Source organism: Culex quinquefasciatus, chromosome 3 (assembly GCF_015732765.1).
Source record: "Culex quinquefasciatus strain JHB chromosome 3, VPISU_Cqui_1.0_pri_paternal, whole genome shotgun sequence".
Taxonomy (NCBI): domain Eukaryota; kingdom Metazoa; phylum Arthropoda; class Insecta; order Diptera; family Culicidae; genus Culex; species Culex quinquefasciatus.
The window spans coordinates 148,357,946-148,383,200 of record NC_051863.1 but is presented as its reverse complement, the minus strand read 5'-3'; the positions used below and the strand labels follow the sequence as shown (position 1 = coordinate 148,383,200).

General features: G+C 41.2%; 1 protein-coding gene across 1 annotated transcript in view; it reads right to left on the bottom strand.

Annotated features, from left to right (window-relative positions):
- Positions 1-2,478: 2,478 nt before the first annotated feature.
- The window catches only part of LOC6047528 (myb-like protein I), a 157,148-nt gene continuing 134,371 nt past the window's right edge, over positions 2,479-25,255 (bottom strand). Inside the window, exon 2 of the mRNA XM_038265979.1 lies at positions 2,479-13,315. Coding sequence (XP_038121907.1) covers positions 11,711-13,315 — 1,605 coding nt within the window. The 3' untranslated portion in view covers positions 2,479-11,710. The remainder of the gene's footprint in view (positions 13,316-25,255) is intronic.

The following is a 25,255-nucleotide window of genomic DNA, read 5'->3' as shown; positions in this document are numbered from 1 at the left end:
TTTTTTCTTCAATTTTAATTTTTGTATTTTTTAATCCGGCTATTTTGCATCATTTGATTGTCCTTATAATTTTACACAAAAAAATTGGCAGCTGTCCATACAAAAATGATGTATGAATATTCAAAAATCTGTATCTTTTGAAGGAATTTATTGATCGATTTGGTGTCTTCCGCAAAGTTGTAGGGGAGGGGACTACACTGGACAAAAATTATACACGGAAAAAATTGGGGATGTTTTATTTGACTTTTTGTCACTTAAACTTGATTTGCAAAAAAAACACTATTTTTTTATATGTTTAAGAGGACATCTAATGCCAACTTTTCAGAAATTTCCAGGTGTGCAAAAAATCTTTGCCCAAGTTATAAATTTTTGAATCAATACTGATTTTTTCAAAATATCGAAATATTTGTCGCAACAATTTTTCAACTTCATTTTTTCCTTTTGTTTTTTTTTCTTTTTTCTTTTCGACCATTTGTCCATTCGACCTTTTGTCATACATTCCGCAGAACTTGAAGTCGATGTTAAAAGTAAGGAATTTCTTAAATACGATTCATTAATTTTTTTTTTTGATTCGATTTGAATAATCGGGGCCTCAAATAATCGAGTCTGGATCTAATTAAGACTTGAAATTTAAAATTTAAATTTGTTGGCAAGGCGCATATTGCAAATAATGAAAAACTATGCATTTTCAAAAAATGTGGAACTTTGTAAAAACTTAAAATTATTTCATTCCAAAAACTCAAAAACAGTCAAAAACCATAAACAATTTTGAATCATTTGTTACCTATATTGAACATTATATCTTATTCAAAAAAGTCTTAAACGGTGCATACGAAAATCGTTTGAAAATTTTTGAAAATTTGTGAATTAAAAAAAATATTTTGTAAATTTGTGTCATTACAGAAGCTCTAAAACCGTCAAAATGCATTAAAAATTTCAAATTGTTTGAATCTTTTATTGCAAATTATGAGAATTCGAGTATTTTCAAGAACAAAAGAGGTATTCTGTAAAAAAAATTAAGCATTCATACTTTGAAGGTTACTACATAATCAAAAAATATCAACTTGATGAATACTTCGTAAATTTTAGTAAGTTTTTTTAAATGAGTTAACGTTTATTATCGTTGATAGGATAATAGTATTTCAGTAAAGATAACCAACCGATGACTTTTTTCGTTGTCGTCGGATGATGAGATTTTTGACGATAATCTTATCGATTGCCGACCTTGTTAATTTGTCCATTTAGTAATACAGTACTTGTTCGGTAACTGGGCTAAAAACGTAGCCCAGTCACCGAATGCTGCTCGATAACTGAGCTGAACGAAAAATAACGAGGGGACCACCGATGCATAATATTTTCCGCATGAAATATAAAAATAAAAGGTGATGCAATTTATTTACTATGCTTACTTTTTCATATTTCTTTAATTGTGGCTTCAAATCAAATAATAGTTTGAAAAAAGTTAATTTATTTATTGAACAGGATTTTTGCACTCATTCACCCTTCGGTCATTTCGGTTTGTTTTGGTTTTTTGACGTATGCCTGCTTTTTTACTGGGCTACGGTCCAGTTATCGAGTGCCCAGTTAAAAAGCATCCCAGTTAAACAACGCCCAGTAACCGAACAACTACTGTAATTGTTTTGCTGTTTTCTTCTTAATTTTTAATTTGTAAATTCAACAGAGTACTACTAGTGTTAGTTGAGACACTGCCATTACTAATTTTTTTGAAATGTTCTTACTTACCAAAATCAGCATCTTATCTCGTAAACAAGCTTAATTCGACAGACTCACAACCTTTTTTGACAGCTGAGGTGGATTGACAACAATGTGATATATTTTAAGGAGAAACTTCAATGGAGAAGTGGAACCACGGTTAAGTCGATTAAAACTCGTTGCTTTTCAAATGTAAATTTTTTCAGTGTTTATATATTTCATATAATAATAATCAATAATGTAATATTTATAATAAGTAATAATATTTCAATGATCATAATAATAGTTGATAATTAATCATTAGCGTAACTAATCATATCGATAATCATAATAATCCACAGAAAAACGAAACTCATTGTTCTTCGCATCATTGTGTTGATTTGTTTTCTTTGCTTCAAGTTCTTGCTTACTTTTTCTTGTGTTGAGAGCTTTTGCAGTTTTGTTTTGTTGTGTTTGCTTTCCTGTCAAACGCCTGACACACACAAGCACGCGAAACTCCTCCCTTCCCACCCGTCATCCATCCATCTGTTAGGTGTAAAGCTTTTCTTTTCTTCGCGATTGGGCAAATGCTTTTCCTTTCACGACAAGAGCTCTTGCTCTAGCTGTACACACATACACGCATTGTTCGCTCGATGACTAACAAGTTGTTAATTAATAATTAACCCGCTTTCCTTCGATTCAGTTTTCCTTTCCTCCACTTTTCGTGAGCCTTTTTCCCCGTTTGCGTTCTTCTTTTTTTTCGATTCATTTTCTCTTTTGTTTTGCTTGTTGGAACAGGATTCGATTGTGTTTTCACCTACGGAAAAAGGCCTCTGATTAATTATGCGTTTTCTTGTGTTTTTTTTGGCTCTCTTTTGTTTGCTTTGAGACCTTTATTGATTTGATTGATTGGCCGTCGGTAATCTCTCGTTTGACGAAAAAACGAAACGAAAACATTGTTGCGTAACACAAAGAAAAAACAAAACACGATCGCACGCGTTACACAACTGAAACAAAAGGACAGTGTAACGCTTCCCAAACAGCTTCTTCGTTTTTTGTTACCCTTCCACGCACATCCTAATTTCGATTTTGTTAGATTTTTTTTTTTGTTTGTTTTGTTTACCTTTTTTTTCCTAAAACAGAAAAGAAAACAGACACTTTTGGTTTCTTTTTGCATGTCAAAAACTTCAACAACTTCTTATTGGGTAAAACAGATTTCTTTTGTTTTGTTCGCGTTACTTTTGTCGTTATGTTATTGTTTTTCTTTGTTTTTATATCTTTTTTGGGTTTTATTCGTTTTCAGCGGCATTGTTTTCCGAAAAATTAATTGCAGTCGGTTTCAATTTATTTTAATTTTTGTTGTATATTGCTTGTCAAAAATTTGCATTTCTCTGTTTGTTTTCTGTTTTTGCTTTGTTTTCAGTTGCTGTAACGGTTGCTGGTTGATTGGTCGAACAATGACTCAAGGCGTCGACGTTTCGGTTTCCGCGCTGGGCTTCCCTGGGATTTGATTTGGCAGACACAGTCCACGGACGTTTGAGATCAGACATTCTTTGATCAGGGAAATGCCCAGCACGGAAGTAGAACAACATGACGTTTTTCGGGGAAATCAGAGTTTGAGGTCTTTACGATTAATTGCCTAACAATTTGAAAAACAACTGATATGAAACCTAGAGCTTTAGGTGTAAAGAGTTGATAGACACAAAACTAATCGAAATTATTAGATTGTATTTCTAGCCGTTGCATCCATTCTTGTCAAGCCCTAACAGTTTGCGTTTGTTTACATTTTCGTTATCGTTTCTTTTGGTCGGTATCGATTGTTGTGTGTTTCTCTTCTGACGGAAATTAAAAAATTCTCAACAAAAATCGATGTTTCGTTCTGCTAGCTCTACACTCACAAATTCGCTCAAATAGCGCACCTTAATTCTTCCTTAGTTACGGTCCTTAACTCCACATTTGTTGTCACTAATATTATTTTCATTTAATATAATCCATAATCGTTATATTTACACAGAAATGTACAAAACTTCTTACTTGGTATGGTCAAATAATGTACAGAAGGTTACAAATTGGTATCTTTAATTTCCTCATAGTTGCTGCTTTTAATCCTTCTTTTTTAAGATCTGCTCTAAAAGATAGTTCCCACGTGCGGTCTGACAGCATCTGGCAGCTGTCAAACGTGGTTGGCATTCGTCAGTGTGTGAGTGTTTTTGTTTGTATTTTCCTCCTTTTTGTGGACCCATGGCCACTGAATGCTCAAACCAATATCAAAACAACAAAGAGTCCGCACACACGTGCGTCCATTTCATTATTCTAAGCTACAAAATTGATTCACGAGCGTCACGCGAACAGTTCACCCCCCTGCGTTACCGCCCGCTTTGACAGCTGCATCGTAACGCAAAGTGCGTTACGCAGTAGGCCTTTGCACAGTCGCGCAGTCCTTACCGAGAGCATCACAGCATTGAAACCTCAATCATCCTTCTACCCCGTGGGAAATGTAACGCCTTACATCGGCTCCTACATTTCTCGCTGGGTAACGATGGAACCCACCGTCAGCTGTCAAACGCGCGCGTAACGCAACAACGGCGACCGAGCGCGCGCGCGCTGTCAACAATAAAATGATGTTTACCCAAATACAATGCTGTCGGTGACAAAATGGGGATCAGCTTTGTTTGTGATTCTGACGTTGTTCTGCCTTGCGTTACTGTAAATATAACAATAAATGGTTCTAATCCCACTTGTGATTACTTTGTGTGTTCGCCTGTCATCCTTAAGTTGTCAATCTCTTTCTTTGCACGGCAGTCACGGCTCGTGTCCGCGGTGCCATCCACGCTCGTCCAGTTAATATTGTGTGTGTTCTCTAACGTTACAAATTTGCGTCAAGATTGTAAATATATAAATAGACATTTAGTAATTTGTTTATTTTTGTTTGTTTTTTTCCTTGTCTTGCTCAATAAATATTCTTGGGCTTTTCTGGTTCGGGTTACTTTGTCCATCGTGATTCACGAAAATTACACACCCCTAATCGTTCACAAGATTTGTTTCAGCTCTACTGGGTTTCCTGGCTTTGCAAGAGTTCAAATTTGCAAGTTCAAATTTATGTGTTCATGTTAGCGGATTTTTTTGTCATTTTTTTTTGTTTTTTATTATTTTTTCCTCAATTAGAAAGAAACGTTTCTCTACACACTTAAAGCAGTTGATTCCACGGATGTAATATTTTGTTTGTTTGTTTGTATTTCGTTTAGTATAATAGTTGTGAGCTTAAGAAAAAACGAGTTTGCTCTCGATGATTCGCTTTGTGCTCGTCATCGCGCGTAGAGCTAGGAGTAAGATGTAGTTTGGTAAAGTTACTAAAATTTGATTTCCGTGTTGCGTGCTGTCATCACGCGTGTAATGTTGTAACAACAGCGTTTATTTTTTTGTAAGAAAGTGTATTAAAATGACTTTAGAAGAGAAAAAAAAATGATTTCGAACAAAAATAATCAAACCTGCTTCAAAACAGAGGATCTTGCCTGTAACAGTTGTGTAGGAAAATGCATGGTTTGGCAGTTTGTCAACATGGTTTTTGAACAAATGTTTGATTTTTCCCGTTTGTGATGTACTGTTTATTGCAAGTCAAAACGAAAAAAAAATTGGGGCCTCGTATGTAAGTAAACAGAAGCAAATCGTCTAAAACAAGATTTAAAAAATATGGTAATACAAGTTTTAAAAAATATTTATATTTTGTAATTATGTAAAATAAAGAATAGACTATTTCACAGCCTGCATAGATACCTGAATATTTCTTTTATTTTGTTTTCTGTTTTTCTTTTCTCTCACATCACTTATTTAATTGTTTCCATTTACACTTAGGGTTCACTACTACTTTATTATTATTTATTTCGTTTGCTTGATTCCTCTAGGTTGGTTTGTTTTGTGTTTGTATTGGTTTGCTTAACGGTCGATTGAAATCGTTAGAACAGAGCGAAACGTCAAAGCTTTGTTTGTAAACAAAGAGGCGTGCAAGATGAAACAGAAGAGTGCTTACTAAAAATACGCAGTTTTGAAAGTTTCAGAATAAAAATTACCCATTAACAAGTTAGCGTAAAATGAGATCAACAGAATTTTCGAACTTTCCTATTTTTTGTGTTAAATGAAATGCGATAAAGTTGTAATTTCAAATCTTTTCATTTAAGGGCGGCGGCGGCGGGCGGTAAAAGGGCACATATTTGTTTGGAGAGGGGCGCTTGGTTTTGGTCTGTGTTGGTTATGTGTTTTTGAGTTTCTCCTCTATGTATGTGTGTGTAATTTGTACATCGATAACGATTGTGTTAGAATGGTGGCCAAAGGAACACACGTGTGTTAGTTTGTTATTGTTCTTTCGCTTACAAACAAGATATGTTAATTTCATGGAAAAATGTTAGTCTCTACTGCCATGTGTCATTTGAAAAGGGGAATTTTTAAGGGAAACATTCTTGAATAAACTTGTTTATGTGTGGTGAGTATCGCTCACGCCTACTGCGATTATCGCTGTGGATCGAGCTTACCAATACAAATGCGCTCCTCTAATCTGCATGCACAACAACAACGGCGACAACAATAGAAACACACGTTGGAAAACGGAGCTAGAGACGGAAGGTTTTGGAAAAATAGGAAGGGACAGGTGGGGTTCTCTACCGAAGGGGCACATCAATTCAGAAACACATACAGGCAGCTACTGTAGCAAAGTGACAACCAAAGGTTTACGTTTTTTGTTTACTCATCTGCATCGCGCACTTGTTTCGTTTTGTTTATATCTTATTGTTGCCTAATTATGTCTGCAGCTATCAGTCTTAAAATTAGCTCCCGGTTGCTCCTCTCCGCCTCGGGAAATTGTTTCGCACCAATATTTATGTTTTTTTTTTTAATAATTCAATATTTCTTTCAACTCTACGCAACTAGTGTATGTGTGTCTGTTTGTATGTAATTGTGTTTGTGTGCTTTTTTACGTTACTCGCCCATTGTTTCGTCCACAGCGTTACCTTGCTGATGCTTACTGTACTCGGCCCTTACACGTACAAGTTTGCTTAGAATCTTACTAACACTAACACAAACACGAGTAAAAAAACGACTTCCATCCATGCATTTCGCATGTGTGTGTGAACGAACCGCACTCTCTCCCAATCCAAGCAAGCTGCATTGTTCGCCAAAACAATGACCAAAGGACACTCAATCGTAGGGGGGGGGGGATCTCCGGGAAGACTCTCACGCGCGGCGCGCTCTCACTCTCACAACCTTGCCGTGTACGTCACTGTGTTACGGGAGAAAAACGGGAAGCCGACGGCGCGGCTTTGATAGTAGTGGTGTGATCGTTGTGATTCAGCCAGGAGGGGGGGATCCAGGAACGTTGCCGTTTCGATTGTTTTATGACAGTAGAGTGTGATTGTTCTCGTACCATTGATTTTTTTTGTTTTATTTTAAAGGTGGAAAATAAACTTGAGAAATACTTGCGTTCAGCGTGTTGGTTTCTCCCCGAATTTGTTTGCTTAAACCGTCAAACTGCAGTCTAGCGTTACTTGCTTTTTTGTGTATGTATGTGTGTGTTTTTATGTGATTTCTTTTTGCAGAGTAGTAGTAAAATAAACCATTTTGTTTGTATAATAAGTTGCTTAACAATCTTGTTTTTATTTAGTAATTGTTTTTTTTTTTGAATTTTCGTTCATTTCCTGAGATTTGTGTTTTTCATTTGTCGAAAAGTAAAAAATAAACACATGTCAAAAATAAGCCTTCGTTTCACTAAAACTGATACTAAACTAGCTCGTTTGCGTTCATTCTGTATTGATGGTTACAAAAATAACGGCTACATTTCAAAAAGTTTTTGTTTCTGTTTTTCTTACTTTTGTTGATTCCAACTGCTTTATCTATTGACTTAAATAATTGTTGAAAAGCTATTTGATTGCTACTGACACTGCTGCGCTGAATTAGCTTACTTACTGTAATTGATGCTTCGTTTAATTGAATACAATTATCCACTATTGTTTTCTCGTTATGAATTCGTCTATGATTGTGTATGTGTGTTTTGTTTTGTTTCCGTTCTGTGTATGTGTGAGTTTTTTTTCTTGTGGTAGTTATTTTTGATTACATTTCCTTAAAAGAGAACAAAAACAAACATTTCCCTGATATTGTTTGCTGACAAAAACCAAGTTATCATTTCTGTATGTGTTTATTTTATTTTTTAGAGATCTGCAAATCACAATGGTTAATTTCTTCTTCCTCTTGTTTGCCTTCCTTCCACAGTTTTTGGATGCTTGCCGTACAATTCTGCGTTCCTTTCGTTTGCAATGAAACGAGTTTTGAGTGTGAGAGAGTTCTACTTCTTCTGCGTCTTCGTCTTTTTCTTCCGACTCAATGCAAAACAAAAGTCACAAACAACTTTTACCAACAGTCGATCCTGCACGTGGCGACGCGCCCAGCAATTTATATTTTTCTCATGATTTCACTGTAGAGTATATATGCAAAATAGTACTACTACACAATCACTATAACCACAATAGTTTATGTATGTATATGTTAATTTATTCCTAGGTCAATATTGAGTCCTCGCGAAGAATGAGGACTTGCACCTTAAACGCGACTTGCCTTTGCTTGCTCTGGATGTGTGTGTGTGGGTGTGAGTGAGGTCGCAGTTCCTTCACGCACACGCACGCAACTCTATTTTTTTTTGCTGTATCACACTTAGAAATTATTTCAACCGACTTGACTTCGTTCGTTTCGCTTCCTGTCTCCTATCACGCACACAAGATCTTATCAGCTACGATTAAAAAGTACTACCTTTACAACTATAAGTTTACTTTTTTTTCTTAAACGTACGGGGGTGTGTGTGTGGTGTGTATTGTTGTGTGGGTGTCAGTGTGGGTGTGATTCTTAATATTCGTTTTTGTTTGCAAAATTTCCGAATGGTTCGGAATTTGTATTCCATTACTTAAATCACATTTAGCTTATTCTCTTATTTTTGTATCTACAGTTTTTTTTTTGTTTGTTTAATTTACCTTCCTACTTCTTTCTCTCCAATTTAACTGCGCGCTCGTCTTACCAAACCGAATAAGCGAACGAAACTGAGCTACCAAAATTGAAAACCACAAAGCGCCAGTGTTGCCAGAGTGCTGGCCTGGTGGGATTGCGTTACCTTCTCTCTGGTTTCGAAGTGTGTCACCATTTTGAACTAATTCAGAGCCACTGTTTTTCGCACCGCGGGGAAATCAATTTACAAAACGACTTGATTTTTTCTGTTAAATAATATTGTACAGTATTTACAAATAAGATTGGGAGTGGCGACATGAACTGAAAACTGAAAAACAAAACAATCGAAAAAAATGGAAATCCTAATCGAGAGTGCTGAAGGAAGCAAGTTTTGGGGTTTTTTTTTTGCTGATCGAAGAACTGAAAACCCCGAGACGAGAAAGCAATAGTTGGACCGACCGACAAATTATAATAAATTAAATAAACGAAAATGCTGTGGTGAGCTGGCCCAGGACAGATGATATGAGGTCCGCAAATCGGAACGGATGGCCGAGAAAGGACAATCAATTTATACACTTCCTCTCTCACATGTATGCTAATCGGAAAACTTGGACACTCAAAAGTGGTGGTGACTTCAAAAAAATCAAAAAAGATGCAAAATCTTATTGACAGTTGGCATCTAGTATTCACCTAGGGGATATACCTGTTCCCATCACACTAAGCGGTGGTGTCAAAATGATGCTCGATAATCCGAGGTGTTCCATGAAATTTACCAAAACCAAGTACACTAGTTAGTAGAGCAGCTTTTTATGAACATCTCTGTTAAATTTGATTTTACCAAAAGTTATTTCTATTGCTTTGAAAAGCATTTTACAAAAATATTTTCAAAGTCTATTCTCGTCTGACGATAATGCCCAATTGCAACTTGCGCACATTTGTGGCTGCCAGTTTTTTTAAAAACAAACATTTTTGATTAAACCATAAAAAGTAGCGATTCCAGCGGAAGTTTCCTGGCATCACTGGCTCACTCTGACACGCGTTGCCGGTGGTGTTGGTGGTAGGCCTTGGTTTTTTATTTGCCTTCGCTTCTCGCCCGATTTTCGCAAGCCTTCGACGGGAATAGGTAAACGTCAAGTGACTCAGGGCGTTTGTTTATATTGATAGCGCTTGCTAAATAGTTACATGTTTCCGAATTATTTTTCAAGTGAGCGGCTAAACCATGTTCAAAAGAACACGTTGCCGGTAGTTTGAAGCATTTTAATGTCTTAAGCGCTGTAAAAACGTTAGCGCAAGTGAAAAGATGTTTATCCCAGTTCTGAGTGTATCCAAACTGACGAAGCCTGCCCCAATCAAAGAATGAACTCGAAGTCGACTTCGAACCAGTCAGCACTGGGTTTCCCCGCCACTTTCCCGCAATTTCTCCAATCCATCGAAGTCGGCAAAAAAGAGCCGGCCACCCATTCGGATCAAAGTCATCGGACGGACAAACTGGCCGGCAAAAAGTTCCACATCCTCTCAACCTTCCCGGGGTCGAATCAGAGGATTAGCCACATGACTTTCGGTTCCACGTTGAGCTTTTTCTTGGGCTAACTTTGAATCAACAACTCTCTGCCTCTCGAATAATGGCAGCAATAAAAGCTCCAGTATTGATGCATAACTGATTTCTTGCCTTGGTTGGAGTCTGGTCGATGAAAAAGGATCTCCCAAAGACCGGGGGAGCTTAAACCGGCATAATAAGATTATGATTCATGATTTATGCAGCGAAACATAAATCAACCATTTCCTCGTCCTGGCTCGTGATGATCCGCTGTAACTCCTGGGACAAAAAAAGGAGGAAGCGCCGCAGTCGAAGGTAGAAACAGAAAATCATTCAATAATCATAATTTCTTCCTTTGCTACTGCTCTCCTCCAATCGGAGAACTGGTAACAACTGGCAGACCTGGCGGGATTGTTCCGGCGCTCGCACGCCCTTCGGGCAGTCGGGTTTATCGCGAAAGATGCCGCTCATTTTTCTACATCATTGAATTCGCTTTATTGCTGGCAGATGCGATTCGTTTGAATCACTCTCTGCTGGGCGGTTTTTTGCTGAGAAATTGATTCATACAAAATTGCTTAAATTTCACCATTCAGTAAAGATTTACTGCGAAATCTTCAATCTTTAAGTTGTCAATCGGTTAAAAACTACTTTTATTCGTTCTCTTTCAAGAACCTAAAAGACACAACTTTGCAATCGGTTACAAAGTGCTACAATGTTCGCGGCACTCTCGAAAACCACCTCACCAAAGAGGAAGAGAGGCTATTAGTGTAATGACTTAATGGAAAATACCACAAAACATTTTCCTCGCCGAAAAAAAGCGAACCTCGGTCCCGCAAATGTAAAACTTTTTCATCCCCTCACTCTGAAAGTTGTGTAGAGGGAATCGAATGGAACCAATTTCATTGCGCGCCATCAATTGAATACCGCGGTGGTTGCGGTGACTTACGGAACTTTTTTCTTCTTGCCAAGATCCTTTCCTCGTTTTTTGGTTTGGAACGCCGGCACTTTTGGGACGCGGTCCCATTTGCAATTTTTCAATTTACTTTCTTTTGTTTTTTGTCGATTCTTTCCCCGAGCGCTGACCACGCTCACTAATTATTGACAACCTTTTTGGCGCATTCAATTTCCGCGACCACCTCACTTTGCCAAACTTTCCAATTAATTAAGAAAAAAAAAATCACAACAGTTTGCTTTCTCGCCCGCGCTGACAACCCAAGAAAAACAAAAACAACAAAAAAAATCTCGGAATAATTCCTGTTTCCGCGCGCAAAGTTCTGTTTACCTCATCACAACACTTTTTAATTTGTTTTTCCTCTCTTCGCCACGTTCGCGCGCGCTCTCTCCTCGTCTTCTCTCTAATTTACAAACATTTCCTCTGTCTCTTGCTCTCGCATTCTCTCACTCTCTCTCGCTCGTTCGTTCGTTTGTCTCGCTCTCACAATAAAGCACTTAATTTTTTGGTTTTTTTTCTCGATGTGTTTGCAAAAAAATAAATGATCCAGCTTAGTTGAGGTCGTAGCAGTGGCCGGTGTCGAGCAGCATGTCCGCCGAGGGGTACGTAAACTCCAGGTGGGAACCGCTGGACGAGGACGCCGTCTCCAGCCCGTCGAACGTGATGTCGTTGTAGTCCTCCGTCCCGACCATGTCGCTAAAGTCCAGATGGTGGTGGTGCGAGTGGGTGTTGATGAGTCCGGGCGCTATCGCCGGGCCGCAGTCCGTCAGGACCATACCGGTCGGGAGGCAGGAGTTGGTGGTGATGGTGTTGCCGCTGCTGCTACTGCTGATGGTCCCCGCGCAGGACGCCGTACTGCTGACGGAGATCATCGTCGAGGTGGGTAACACTTGGCAGTTGGACGAAATGCTGTTGAGCTGGTTGGCGGTGATGCCCGCCGACGGGGACCGGCTGTCGAGCTGGCTTATCGAGCTGAGTTCGCTGAGCTGGCTGGCAACGTGCGACGCAATCAGGAATGTCTGCTGCGAGCACCCGTTCGACGTCAGGTTGGCAAGATCGCTGAAGCTGGCCAGGGTGCTTCCGTTGGAGGTTCCGCTGCCAGGTTGCGTCACCGTGAACAGTCCGTTGTACGTGACGATGTCGTTGATCGAGTTGACCGGACTCACTGGGTGACCGTTCATCTGGTCGCCGGTGCCGTTCAACACATCGTCCAGTCCTCCGTTCAGGCACGGATCCGTCACGTCGAACCGATCCTCGTCCTCGTAGTACAGCTCCCGCTTGATGTCCACCTCCATCTGGCTGCCCGCACCGTTGATCACCCCATTGCCAGTCTGCTCCTGGTTCATAGCACCGTTCGCGTACAGATATCCCTTCGAGTCGTCGTTGTTGTTCAGTATGAACGTCTTGTTGTCCTCTTCCGGATCGAACAGCGTCTGCGTCACAAACCCACGACTGCACTCCTCCGCACTGAACCCGTCCAGATTCGTCGAGAACAAATTCCCACCCGCCTCGTCAAACACCGACTCCGCAAAGGTCTGCTCCGTCGAGATCAACGAACTGTCCTCGTACATCGCGGCACCGACCGGCGGATCCGGCGACTTTCCGCCCACACACTGCACCGCCGTCTGGTGATAGTACAGATCCTCAAAGCTTTCACTCTCCCTCAGCTCAGCCCGGATAACCGCCTTCTTCGACTTACTCATGCTACTGCTGTTGTTGTTGTTGCTGTCGTTCTTGCTGACCTTCCCGCTGCTGCGTCTGCTGCCCGACTTGCTCTTCGTCGAAGACGCTGACGACGAAGTCGTCGTCGTCGTCGACCCACAGCTATCCCGAGACGATGTGGAGGAAGCGGGCGAGGCCGACGGCGAGCTGGAGCCGGCCGCCTTGGCGGGAGCACCCTTGACCTGCTTCTTCTTTGGACGGTACTTGTAGTTGGGGTACTCCTGCGTGTGCAGCTTGCGCAGCCGCTCGGCCTCGTCGATGAACGGTTGCCGCTCGGCTTCGCTCAGCGCCTTCCAGCGGGCGCCCAGGTTCTTCGAGATGACCGCGTTGTGCATGTCCGGCGTCACCTCGCAGATCTTGCGCCGCTCGATCTGACTCCACACCATGAACGGGTTCATCGGGCGCTTGATGTGGCCGGGGCTGTGCTTCTTGGTCTGAAAGAGGGACGGAGAGAAGGAAAAAAAAAGTTTAGTTTTCATCATTCGGATGAAAGTTTCGCTTTGGATGGAGACGGGGATTTAGGTGGATTGCAGACTGGACTTCGCCATGTAATGATTGTCTAAGCCCAAGTTGCCCAGAAATTGACAGTTGGGAATAGAATGAATTCCAGCTGAACCAGGTTGTGGGAAGTGTTGATGGTCCACTTTTTTATAGTGAAAAGGGAAAATCTCCTCGGTATCCTCAAATACCCCGGAATGACCCCGGACAAATCTAGAACTAATTTCCGTCGAAGTCCGTGTAACGTGTAATTTATGAGACTTCGTTGTTAGAGTTGGAAAAGCCTCCCAATTTTTTGTAGTAATGGAAGTTGTTGAAGTTGTTCAAGACTTTTGTTTGAAAACATGCTGAACGATTAACAGTTTTACTAAATTCTGTAACATTTTTTTTTGCAAGACAGTTTATACAGAGTCGGCAAAGCAGTCGGTAGAATCGGTACTTCTTGAAGATCCAGGGTTAGCACGTTAGTCGAAGCCGGAGTAGGAGTTGGTAGTCACAGCCTCTTTTGCAGATTTGATAGCCAAAGCTGGGGTTGACCAATCTTGAGAAACCAGACTCAGAGTTGAAGTCAGAATTCTGAAAATGTTCAGCTTCATAGTCCAGATTAAACTAGGTTGTTTCTCAAACAAAAGCGCACCGTAGCAGGATGATCCCTCTCCAATTAAAACTTTCCTACATGAAACAGTCATTTTTCGCGACGACCTCCGAACAACTTGCAAAAACGAGGAGCACAAAAAAAGCTTCCACTTCCAGCGAAGCCCTGATTCCGGCTGGTTGAACTCCCAAATTCCACCGCGGTCTAGCCGGGCACAAATTCGTCACTCTTTTTCGGCCTTGTCCGCGAGCGGCAAAAAGTTAAACAAATCCCGCGTCCAACTCTCGCTAAACCAGGAACGGGGTCTGTCTAGCCTAGCTCGAAACCAGCAGCAAAAAAAAGTTATGCAAGCACATGAGTCACTTTGTGAAAAATTAAAGTAATCAAAAAAAAAGAGTTACATTTTAATACGAGCTCACCGTCCCTTTTGGCGCGACTTTGCCACGGACTGGACCCTCGCGCCGTAATTTGGATAAACATAACAAATATGCTGCTTTTTTCGCTCACTCTGGCGGTCCCATCAAGCTTGCAGGGAGGAGGGGGAGGGGGCACTAAAAAGTATAATTTATTGCCCACGTGTGAGTTGCGAGGGGTGCGGTATGAAGAAGGGGATCTCTGGGAGTATCATGGCGCATTCTGCGGGATACAGAGTTCGGGACGTGCGCGGGAGGAGACGTTACTTCGATGGGACCGTGCACGCAAAAGTGGAGTTTAAAATTTTAAGCACAGTTTCGTGATAAAGGTACAATTAAAATATTTGAAATTTAGGTCAATTCAAGAATTTTGGGAACTTGATCAAAAATGCAGGGCACATGATCCAAACTGTTGGGCTCTTGGTCTAAAAATGATAGGCACTTGCTCTACAATAAAGGTCATTAAATGTTCCACAATGTTGGGCACTTGTTCTAAAATATTGGGTACTTGTTCTACAATGCATTTGTTCCGTAATTTCGGACACTTGCTTCAGAATTCTAGGCTCTAATTCCAAAATGATGGCCACTTTATCCGAAACGATGGGCACTTACTCCACAACGTTGGGCACATGTTTTACAATGTTAGGAATTTGTTCCAAAATTATTGGCACTTGCTCCACAATGTTGGGCATTTGTTCCAAAATGTTGGTCAGTTACTCAAAAATATTGGGCACCTGCTCAAAAAGCTTTGGCACTTGCTCTATAATGTTGGGCACTTGTTCCAAAATGTTGGGCATTTCTCCAAAATGCTTGGACTGGCACATGTTCCAAATGTTGGACACCTCTTCACAATTATGGGAACTTATTCTAAAATTTTGGGCAATTACTCAAACATATTGGGCATCTGCTCAAAAAGGTTTGGCACTTGCTCCAAAATGTTGGGCACTTGCTCCAAAATGTTGGGCATTTCTCCAAAATGCTGGGCACCTCCTCTAAAATGTTAGGAACTTGTTCCAAATGTTGGACACCTCTTCACAATTGTGGGAACTTATTCTATAATTTTGGCAATTACTCACAAACATTGGGCACCTGCTCAAAAAGGTTTGGCACTTGCTCCATAATGTTGGGCATTTCTCCAAAATGCTGGGCACCTCCTCTAAAATGTTAGGCACTTGTTCCAAATGTTGGGCACCTCTTCACAATTGTGGGAACTTATTCTAAAATTTTGGGCAAAAACTCAAAAATATTGGGCACCTCCTCTAAAATGTAAGGCACTTGCTCCAAAATGTTGGGCACTTGTTCCAAAATGTTGGGCACTTTCTCCACAATGTTTGTGTCCAGCTTTGGGTGCGTTTCCAGAGTAAATCCGAAAGTGCCCAACATAATAGAATTACACACATGACAAAAATGGTCGCTGGAAAAAAAGCTGAAATGCCTGCGGGCTCCCCAGCTAAAACATGATTGCAGAATTAAGGTTTGGTCGTCAACGAACTTTTTTTTTGTCTCCCCCCCTTGGTGTAATGATCGAGGGATGGGGGACACGAATGAGTGATTTTCGCACAGAGCGTTTGTTGCGCGCCGTCAAGTGGGAGTTGGCTGAACAAAGTTGAAAAAAAAGTCGAGCCGCAATAAAAAGTGTACGCACGTTACTCATCCGTGGAAGCGGTCCTGCAGGGATAATGAAGGGCGGGGATCTCCGCCTTTTTTGCGGTGCGATGGTTTCGAGTGTGTAACTTTTGGATGAATGATTTTTGGGGTAAAGTGTATGGGCGATTTGGGAGTTTGAAGTTCGGAAGAAAATTGTTGCGATCTTCCTGAAGTGCACTGCTCATCGACGAGAAACTCGCGAAGCGAGGTTGTCGTAGAAACGCTCCAGCAATTACGTCCAGGTCACGCCGCCAAGTCCCGTTACCAAGTCAAGCTGCACAACCACGATTCGAATCGTTAATCTAGCCACATCAGTGAGCTCTCTCGTGACGCACCACGATTTAAGCTCCGCAAAACTGTCACCGTCGCCACCCCGCCCTCGGCACACGGCACGTCCGACGCTTCCAATAACTGTCCAATCGATCATCACCTCGGCGAAGCGTGACGAGCAAGTCGCTCATTAGTGTCATTCTGCAGCAGCTGCATCTCGAAGAGGGTTTCCTTCTTCATAAAAAAACTGCAACCCCTCGCGCTGGATTTGCGCGCTTCATTAGGCATTCGTGTCCAGACATCATCATCGACGGCGGGCACCGCCGACGACTCAGAACTAGGAAGTGCTTGGTCGGTCGGTGTCCTTCTGTGTCCCATAAAAGGAGCGGCCCGCGGGAACGGGTTCTGCGCTGTGCGAACTCATCCAGCCTGAAGTCGTTAGAATGGAGCTTTCAAGTGCGGACTTCAACGCTGAGGTATCGCTGGGTAGATGCGAGGCAGACTGAGGTGTTTCTTTTTACAGTGAAGATTAAGGTAAGTTTGTGTTATCCAGTGCGACGATTTCCAGTAGCAGGCGTAAGTATTTTCTGTCAACTCTCTGTCACTGCCGTGACTGCTTCCTAGGGAATGTATGTCACCGGCATTCCAATTAACGCCCGCCCGCCCGCCATTCGAAAGTGACAATCAACGGGGCGGCGCTCATCCCGGGCAAGGAATCGATTTCGTTTAATATTTAATGTGACTGATGAGGAGGCGGCGGCGGCCGCAAAAGGCACTTTAATCAAATTTCCCTGATGCACGCAAAACGACGACATGCGGAAGACATCGGAATTCGCCGGGGAGCTTGCGCGCGCGGATGTCGATTCACAGCTCCGTCACGTAGTCCGTCAGGAGCACAGCGGCACACGGGATGAAGGTTCGAATTTATTCATTCATCACGTTCTGCTCGAATGATTGGCACACGGGTGTGCGTAGTGAACGCACGCACACATGTGAGGGATGCACACAGATTAAGGAAGACTCATACGTCACACACTCAACGATGTGGTTGTCACATGGTGGGGGCTAACTAGCTAGAAGTCACTAGTTTTGAACAAACAACACCATTTCAGTGTACAAATAATACTAAAAACAACATTTCTTAAATTACAAATTTAGTCTCAGCTTTAAAAATTGGCCTTTTTAAGCATTGAACAAAATTTCTTAATACTAAATTTAGGGCTCAACTTTTAAAAGTGGGCACATCACGCCCAAAGAACTAAATTTTTTGAAAATAAAATTTTGGATCAACTATTCAAGATAAGAACATCAAGCATACTTTTGTGCCCTGTTTTAGAACTGAATATCTTGAAGCTCAAGCTTGAGCTCAACTTTCAAAAATGAGCACTTCAAACGCACTTTTGTGCCCATAAAACTGAATTTCTCCAAGCTCAAATTTAAGTTAACTTTTCGAAGTGGGCACTTCTAGCTCACTTTTGTGCCCAAAGAACAAAATTTCTTGAAGCTCAATTTGTACCCATAAAACAAAATTTCTTGAAGCACAAATTCAGAGTTTAATTTTTCAAGTTGGGCACTTTAAGCTAATTTGTGCCCATAGAGCTATGGAAATTACAATCTAAGTACAATGATTTACTGATCTTTAAGATTAATATCAAAAAAATATTTTAATTTTTGGGCTCAAATTTGAAAGTACGCTTTTCAAGCTAACTTTTGTTCAAATAGAAGCTCAAGGTTGGGGTCAGCTGTTAAATAGACACTTCAATCTCACTGTTGTGCCCATAGAACCGTTTTTTTAACGCAAATTTGGATTCAAATTTTAAAAGTGGGCACTTCCAGTGAACTTTTGTGCCCTTTGAACAGGATATCTTGCAGCACAAATTTGGGCTCAAATTAGACTGGGACATTAAGGTAATTTGTGCCCATAGAACTATACTTCATGGCTCAACTGTTGAAAGTGCTCACTCTGTGCTCATGGAACTTAATTTCTTAAAGCTCAAATTTGAGTTCAAATTTTGAAAATGGGCACTTCAAGCTGGTTTTCGAGATGATACTGAAACAACAATTCAATAATTTCAAATGAAGTCGTATTTTTTTAAACACGCCAAGTAAATTTTTCGATGGTCTATTTGGAATAACTTTCAAAAGTGGACAATTCAAGCTCACTATTGTGCCCAAATAAGTTATTTTTATGAAGCTCAATTTGGGCTCAAATTTAAAAATTGGTCACTTCATGCTCATGTTGGTGCCCACAATGAAGCAAACTTTTTCGATAGACACATTTTGACTAAACTTATGAATCTCAAATTTGGGCTCGACTTTTGAAAAGTGAGCACTTCACGCTCACGTTTGTGCCCATAATGAAGCAAACGTTTTTGAAGGCCACATTTTGGCTAAACTTTTGTGCCCATATTATGAACATGTTCTTGAAGCTCAAATTTGGGCTCGACTTTTGAAAAGTGGGCACTTCCAGTTAACTTTTGAGTTCATATTGAAAACAAACTTTCTTGGCGCAGAAACTATTACATCGAGAACTTCCCGTTTCAGCAACGAGTGTCAGCAGCCTCAGCAACATTTCCAGCCCAGCAAGCACCCTGCCCAGAGAACCAGAGGAGACTTTTACGAGTCAGCAGCCCAGTCACCACCGCCGGCAGTGCCGCCCATTTGACACCACCCTCCCTTTCATCACCACAAAAGTGCGAGCAGAAATGATTATTCATGATGTGCAAATGAGCGCCCCGGTTATAGGAACGCTGGAATCACTCCAACGAGTGCCACCAGATATTCAGCGTGTGGTCTCCGGGGTTTCGGAAATTGTGCAATGCAATTCTGCATACATGTGCCGTCAGAGAAAAAATGCACTATAAATAATCGAAGCAACTACTGCACAAAAAAGCGTCTCGTTGATTTTATATTCTTTTCCAATGCAAATGCAAGAACAGCGCGCGCGCGCCCGTCCCAGCGCGCTTCTTCAGCGAAATCATGTTGAAAGGGGTCAGTTCCTCGCCAGACACACAGGAAGTGCACATCTCGGGAATCGGGTGCGGCCACGCCCGAAAAATTTGAATTTTATATAAAAACCATTTATTATTATTCCTTCGAGCACAGCCCGGAGTGCCACGCTGCTATCTCCGGCTGCTAATCTCTGTACGCGCGATGATGAATGAATAATGATGCGAAATTTTTGCTCGGATCCTCCGGGATTGGCCATCGGACAGCGGAAGCCCTACCCTATAGAGGGAGGGGAACGTGGCTGTGGTAGGAAATAATAGTGCCAAGATCTGCACATTTTCAGAATAAAAAAAAAATTTCGCTCGACTAGCCTTTTCCAGGGAGACGACTACTACTGACTGACCTAATGACCTAGCTGGACTAACCTAATAACCTAACCTCTAGGTCAATCAAATTATTGACATGAAATTCATGAAAATTTACTAAAAAGAATTCATTTAAATACTTTTCGAAGAACAACAAACTATAAATTTTTGAGTAATTACCAAAATACAAAATCGTAACGCCACCCTGCAAAAGACTTTTATTCGCGATTACATCGCCAATGTGCGAAAGTCCGCAGCTACCGCCGTGACTGTTGATTATTTATGAATTTTGCGATAGAATGGGACATAAATTTTCTTAATGCTGTCGTCGGACCAATAATCGCCAGAGCGAAGCCGGAGGAGGTGCGTGGCGTCCTGCGGTAACACCTACGCGCTGGGCAGACCGGATTAGAACTTGTTCTGCCCGCGACGTGACTTGGGGCGCCCACGCAAAACAAAAATAATAGCTGCGCCAGGGTAGAAAGTGACCAGCTGGAGGTCACTGGAACAGTTCCAGTGGAACTGCGCAGCAGTTCTTGCGTCGACTTTCCTAGTGGCCTGACTGTCACAGACGTCGATGGCGAGCACCTTCTTGCTTGTAGAGTTTGAACGATGAACCTTAAATTACTGGAATTACGTCACCCATGATGAGTCTTGTTTCAAAAGCAGACTCCGAACACGGAAAAAAACATTCAACTATGCGAGAAATTAGCCAACATTTTGTCTCAAATTGTGTTCATTTGTTGAAAGAAAATTACATTTTCAAAGGCACAAATTTGTGCAACGTTGCAAAACCTTCAATTGTAGAGCACAAATTAAAGTACGTCAAGCACTTATTTGTGTCTGATTCATACAAACTTTACACACTTGGATAAATTTGTGCACAACTCCTGAAAAATGTAGCCATAATTTCCAAAAAAATTACAATGTCTAGAATATTGAGCACAAATTTGTGAACAAAACGCACCAATTTTCAAAACAACAAAGTACCCATAATATTATCAGAAAACTCATGAGCTTGTGTGGGAAAATGACATACACTTTGAATACAATGTTCATTAGTTGAAAAAAAGTTGTGCCCATATTATTGTCAACCTTTTGTGGGGCACATACTTCATTTTTAAAGCACGAATTTGTGCACATCAAGCACAAATTTTGCATGACTCGCACAAAATTTAGACTGAAGCACAAATTTGGTCTCTTATTGAAGAATTTTCGTACTTTTATTAAAAATCTGAGCACGTTGAGCAAAAATTTGTGCTCAAACTGAATGATGAGTTTTATCTGTTTGGGATGATCAAATTTGGGCACAAATTGGAATTTCCAGGTTTTCAGCAAAATAAAGGATCACAATTGTGGGCTCAATTCGCCCATGAGGATTTTACTTAATTTTCCGTGTACCGAGAGCAGAACCCAACTCCTTTCCACCGGTCATTTGTTCGAGAGTTCAGATCAAACGACGCTCGTCCACTCCACAGAGTTCCCGGAGCCAATAATTAAAACCCCTGGGCACCACTCCGTTCAGCTCTCGAAGCCAATCTCGCCCGAGTGCATCTCAAAGCTGCTGCTGCAGCCAAATCAACCAGCTAATGGCTGCAATTGACATTGAGCTAATTACTATCTCGTCGAGGAGGAGCGGACCTCGAATGGCTCAACGGCTACCGGACAAGGAGCCTCTGGACCACTTGAGAACCCATCGATTGCATCGTTACAACCAGCGATGCTGTCAATCTCGAGCCTGGGATCTCCGGCAGCGAGGTTGAACCTCCCCCCCCCCCTCTTGGAGCGGATTACTCGTGAGGCGGCACTCCCCCAGCGCGGTGAAAACCTATCAATCAATCACAGAATAATAAATAAATAAATTGCCCGGGCACGAACGAAACACAGGTAGCCACCGCAGCATGATTTTTAATTAAATTTTCTATTCGAGCAATCATTAGACCGCGCGCGCAACACCAATTAGAGACGCTCACTTGTCGGTTGACGGGGTGACAAATTAACCACCCTTAGATCCAGCATGGAGGGAGGGGGGGGGTCCTAGCTGCAATCACTGCAAGGACATCGAGCAAAAGTGTCCAGTCACCTGTTCCTAATGTATGTTGAAGGACTCGGTGCGGCGATTGCGCCGAGTTAGCCCTTGGGGAAAACTGTGTCACGTGAAGTCGTCGTGTGCTGCCCGAACTAAGTGCGCGCGTCTAGCGGAAAAAAGTGCGCTTTCGATTGAAGTTGATGACAGCGGTGGAGCGCAGTCACGGGTCGATGCGTTTCCCACGAGGTTGAAGAAGTCGGAGTTGTCAGGAAGTTCTTGGGTGACCCGTAGGGTCAATGAAGCTATTTAAACATCAGATCTAGGAGCTGCTCCTAGTAAGACGACCGCGGTGGGAAACCCAAAGAAACGAATCCTCCGAAACCCCCGAAACGATCTGTATCCACTAGTTTTCCACCGTTTTGCTTGCAATCAAATTGGTTGCGTCTAATTATCAAACTTTTATGTCCCCTCGGAGTCAGGTCACTTTCCCTCCGCACGTGGGCTACCGTAGATCGGGTTTTACGACCCTGCGGCAGTAAAAAATCATAATCGCGTACGCACTATGCGCGCGCCTCTGTTATTTATGACCGCCCTAGACCTGCCCGTTGGGGAGAAATTCAATCCTTCACGCAACTAGTACGCGCCACTTGCTGAACCTGGCTTGCACCGGATTTTACGACCGACCGACCTCCTGCGTAAATATTTTTGGTTGTAGTTTTTCTTAAAAGCAGTAAAAATCAATTAGAGGCATAACTTGAAGTTTTTGGGCAGCGCCGGGGCACCTCGGCGGAGACTCCGCGGTAACGAGCCGTAGTAAATCAGCCAAAGGTCTGCGGCGAAAGTTACCGGCTTTGCTGCGGCTTGGACGCGTCTCCGAAATTAATTGGATTATGGACAGAAAAAGTTTATGGCTGGAAAGGAGAGTTTAGGGAGAACTGGGGAGAGTGGGGAAGGCGATCTGATGTCCAGCGACGATCAACCGACTCAAATTTATCGTTAATGTCACAGTTGATTTACCATAACTTAAATTGTTATAATTATATCAATAAAATTTTAACAACATTCCAAGCGCTGAATCTTGTTGTGTGTCACAGCTGATTTTGAAGATCTTCAAAAGTTGAAATATTTTGTGAAACGATCAAAAATGATTAAACATATCACAGTTGATTTTAATATCTCAATGAAAATTTGTCCCAATTCCTGTACGTATAAAATCAACTGTGACATCTACCATGGACTGTTGTAGTCTTCAAGTTTCTACCACAGATACTAAAGTAACTAACGGATCACAACAAACTGATCAATCATGTCATAGTTGCTTTTTGGATCGCCCTTGATGACGGCATCAAAAATATAGACATACTGCCAAATTTTAGTAAGACCACAGTTGACTATTTTGCACTGTTAATCTAAAACATGTGTATACTGCAAACAAATTAGAATATCTTAAAACAGTTGATTTTTTTAACAAACAGGATAAGCATGTCCTAAAATCAACTGTGAACATGTTTAGGGAGAACTGTGGAGATTTGAGAAGATCTGTTGTCAAGCAAAGATCAACTGGCTAAAATTTACGACATATGTGTCATTTATGTCACAGTTTATTTGTCAGAACTTCAATATTTGAAATTATATTAAATCCTGAGTTGCTGTAGCAATTTCAAATTTATTTAAAATTCGTTACCAGCAAATGATTCTTCAAATCTTCAAATCATGAAGGCGTTTGTGGATCTGCCCTAAGTAAGTGAAACAACCAAAAATCATGAAATATACCATAGTTGTTGATTTGCCTTAGCTACTGTATTTCTGAAAAAAAAATCAACATTGGCATCTACCCTGGACCAGTTTGTTGTGGTCTTCAATTTTCTTCCATAGATCTGTTAAAGAAACTAAGAAATCACAACGTCCTAGTCCTTCGTGCATGTCACAGTCGATTTTTAGGGCATTCTGAAGCAAAGCAATTAAAACTAAGACATACTGCCTGGTTTTAGTAAGACTACAGTTGTCTTTTTTGAATCATTAAATCAAAACGAATTCAGAAAACTTTGAAGACTGCCAGAATTGGACTTTCCTTTTCCACAGTTGATTTTTCGTTCATAAATACAAGAATTTGCCGAAGATATAGAATGTTCAACAGTTTCCTGTTGTATTTAACTTTCTATCGAAGATTACTTCTTAAGACTACAGGAAATTGGAATATTTTTTCACAGTTCATTCTTCGTTCAAGCAAATATGAATTTGCCAAAAATTTGAATGTCCAAAAATCAACTGTAACATCTACCATAGAACAGTATACTGTAGTGTTCAAGTTTCTATCGCAGATCTACTAAAGAAATTAATGAATCGCAACAAACTGGTCCATCGTACATCCTACAGTTGATTCTTGGGATATAGAACATTCAGAAGCAAAAATTTCAAAAATTTATACATAAATACAAGATTTCAAGTAGACCATAGTTGACTCTTCTGAACTGTTAAACCAAAACAAATACACAAAATTCTAAAGACTACAAGAAATTGGACTATATTTTTTCCACAGTTGATTCTTTGTTCATTAGAATAAGAATTTGTCCAAGCTTTTGAATGTCCAAAAATCAACTATCTACCATGGATTAGTTTGCTGTTGTAGTCAAGTTTTTTTTACTAATAATACTAAGAGATCACAACAAACTGGTCCATCGTTACGGCACAGTTGATTTATAGGACATTTAGTAGCCAGATATTATTTGGACCACAGTTGACTTTTTTGAACTGTTAAATAAAAACGATACAAAATGCTAAAAACTGGAAATTGGTGAATCTTAAAATTGTCACAGTTGAGTCTTTTGTCAAACATGACAACCGTTAGTACCACAGTTGATTTTAACAATCAAACCCCAATTAAAAGCCAGAATCTGCTCTAAGCAAGTGATGCGACTCTCCAAATGAATCGATTCAACGATCCAGCTCTCCTCTAACTCATCGACGTCCAGCAGATCTGGACCCATAAACCCAGCAGGCGCTTATCAGCGCCAGACACAACGCTGTAGTTGACGCTTCTGGGACACCCCTGCTGCAGACGAGATCTCCGCTCGTTTCACGCACGTTCAAGATAAGATTTACGAGCCGCGTAGACTCCACGGTTTCTCCTCCCAAAAAAAAGAAGGTGATTTTATGCGTACGATGGCCGATAAACAAAAACACGCTGGACCATGCGGACCATGCGTGTATGGCGCGAACTACAAACTGATTACGGATTGAGATCAGCGGCTGCTGCTGCTGCTGGGCCGCTTAACGAGCAGTTAACGAGGTGATGTTTGTTGGTAATGATTGATTTATTGGGGTAGATTGAGATGCTCTCGGGGATGGACGGTGTTTGATTTCTTAGTTTGGACACTCAGATTGTGTGGTTTCTGATTTGGGGGTACGAGCGATGGAGTCAACTGTAAGTCGGAGTTGCACCTCAAATGCGGTAACTGTGGTAAAAGCACAAAAATTCAGAACATTTTCCAAAATTGCTTTTCAATTACGGACTTCAAAGTCGAGGTACCCATGAATATCCCTGAACAAATTGACGTGATTCTCAGGACTTAAAGTGTACCAGCGAGGCTGTCAAGGGGGTAAGTACC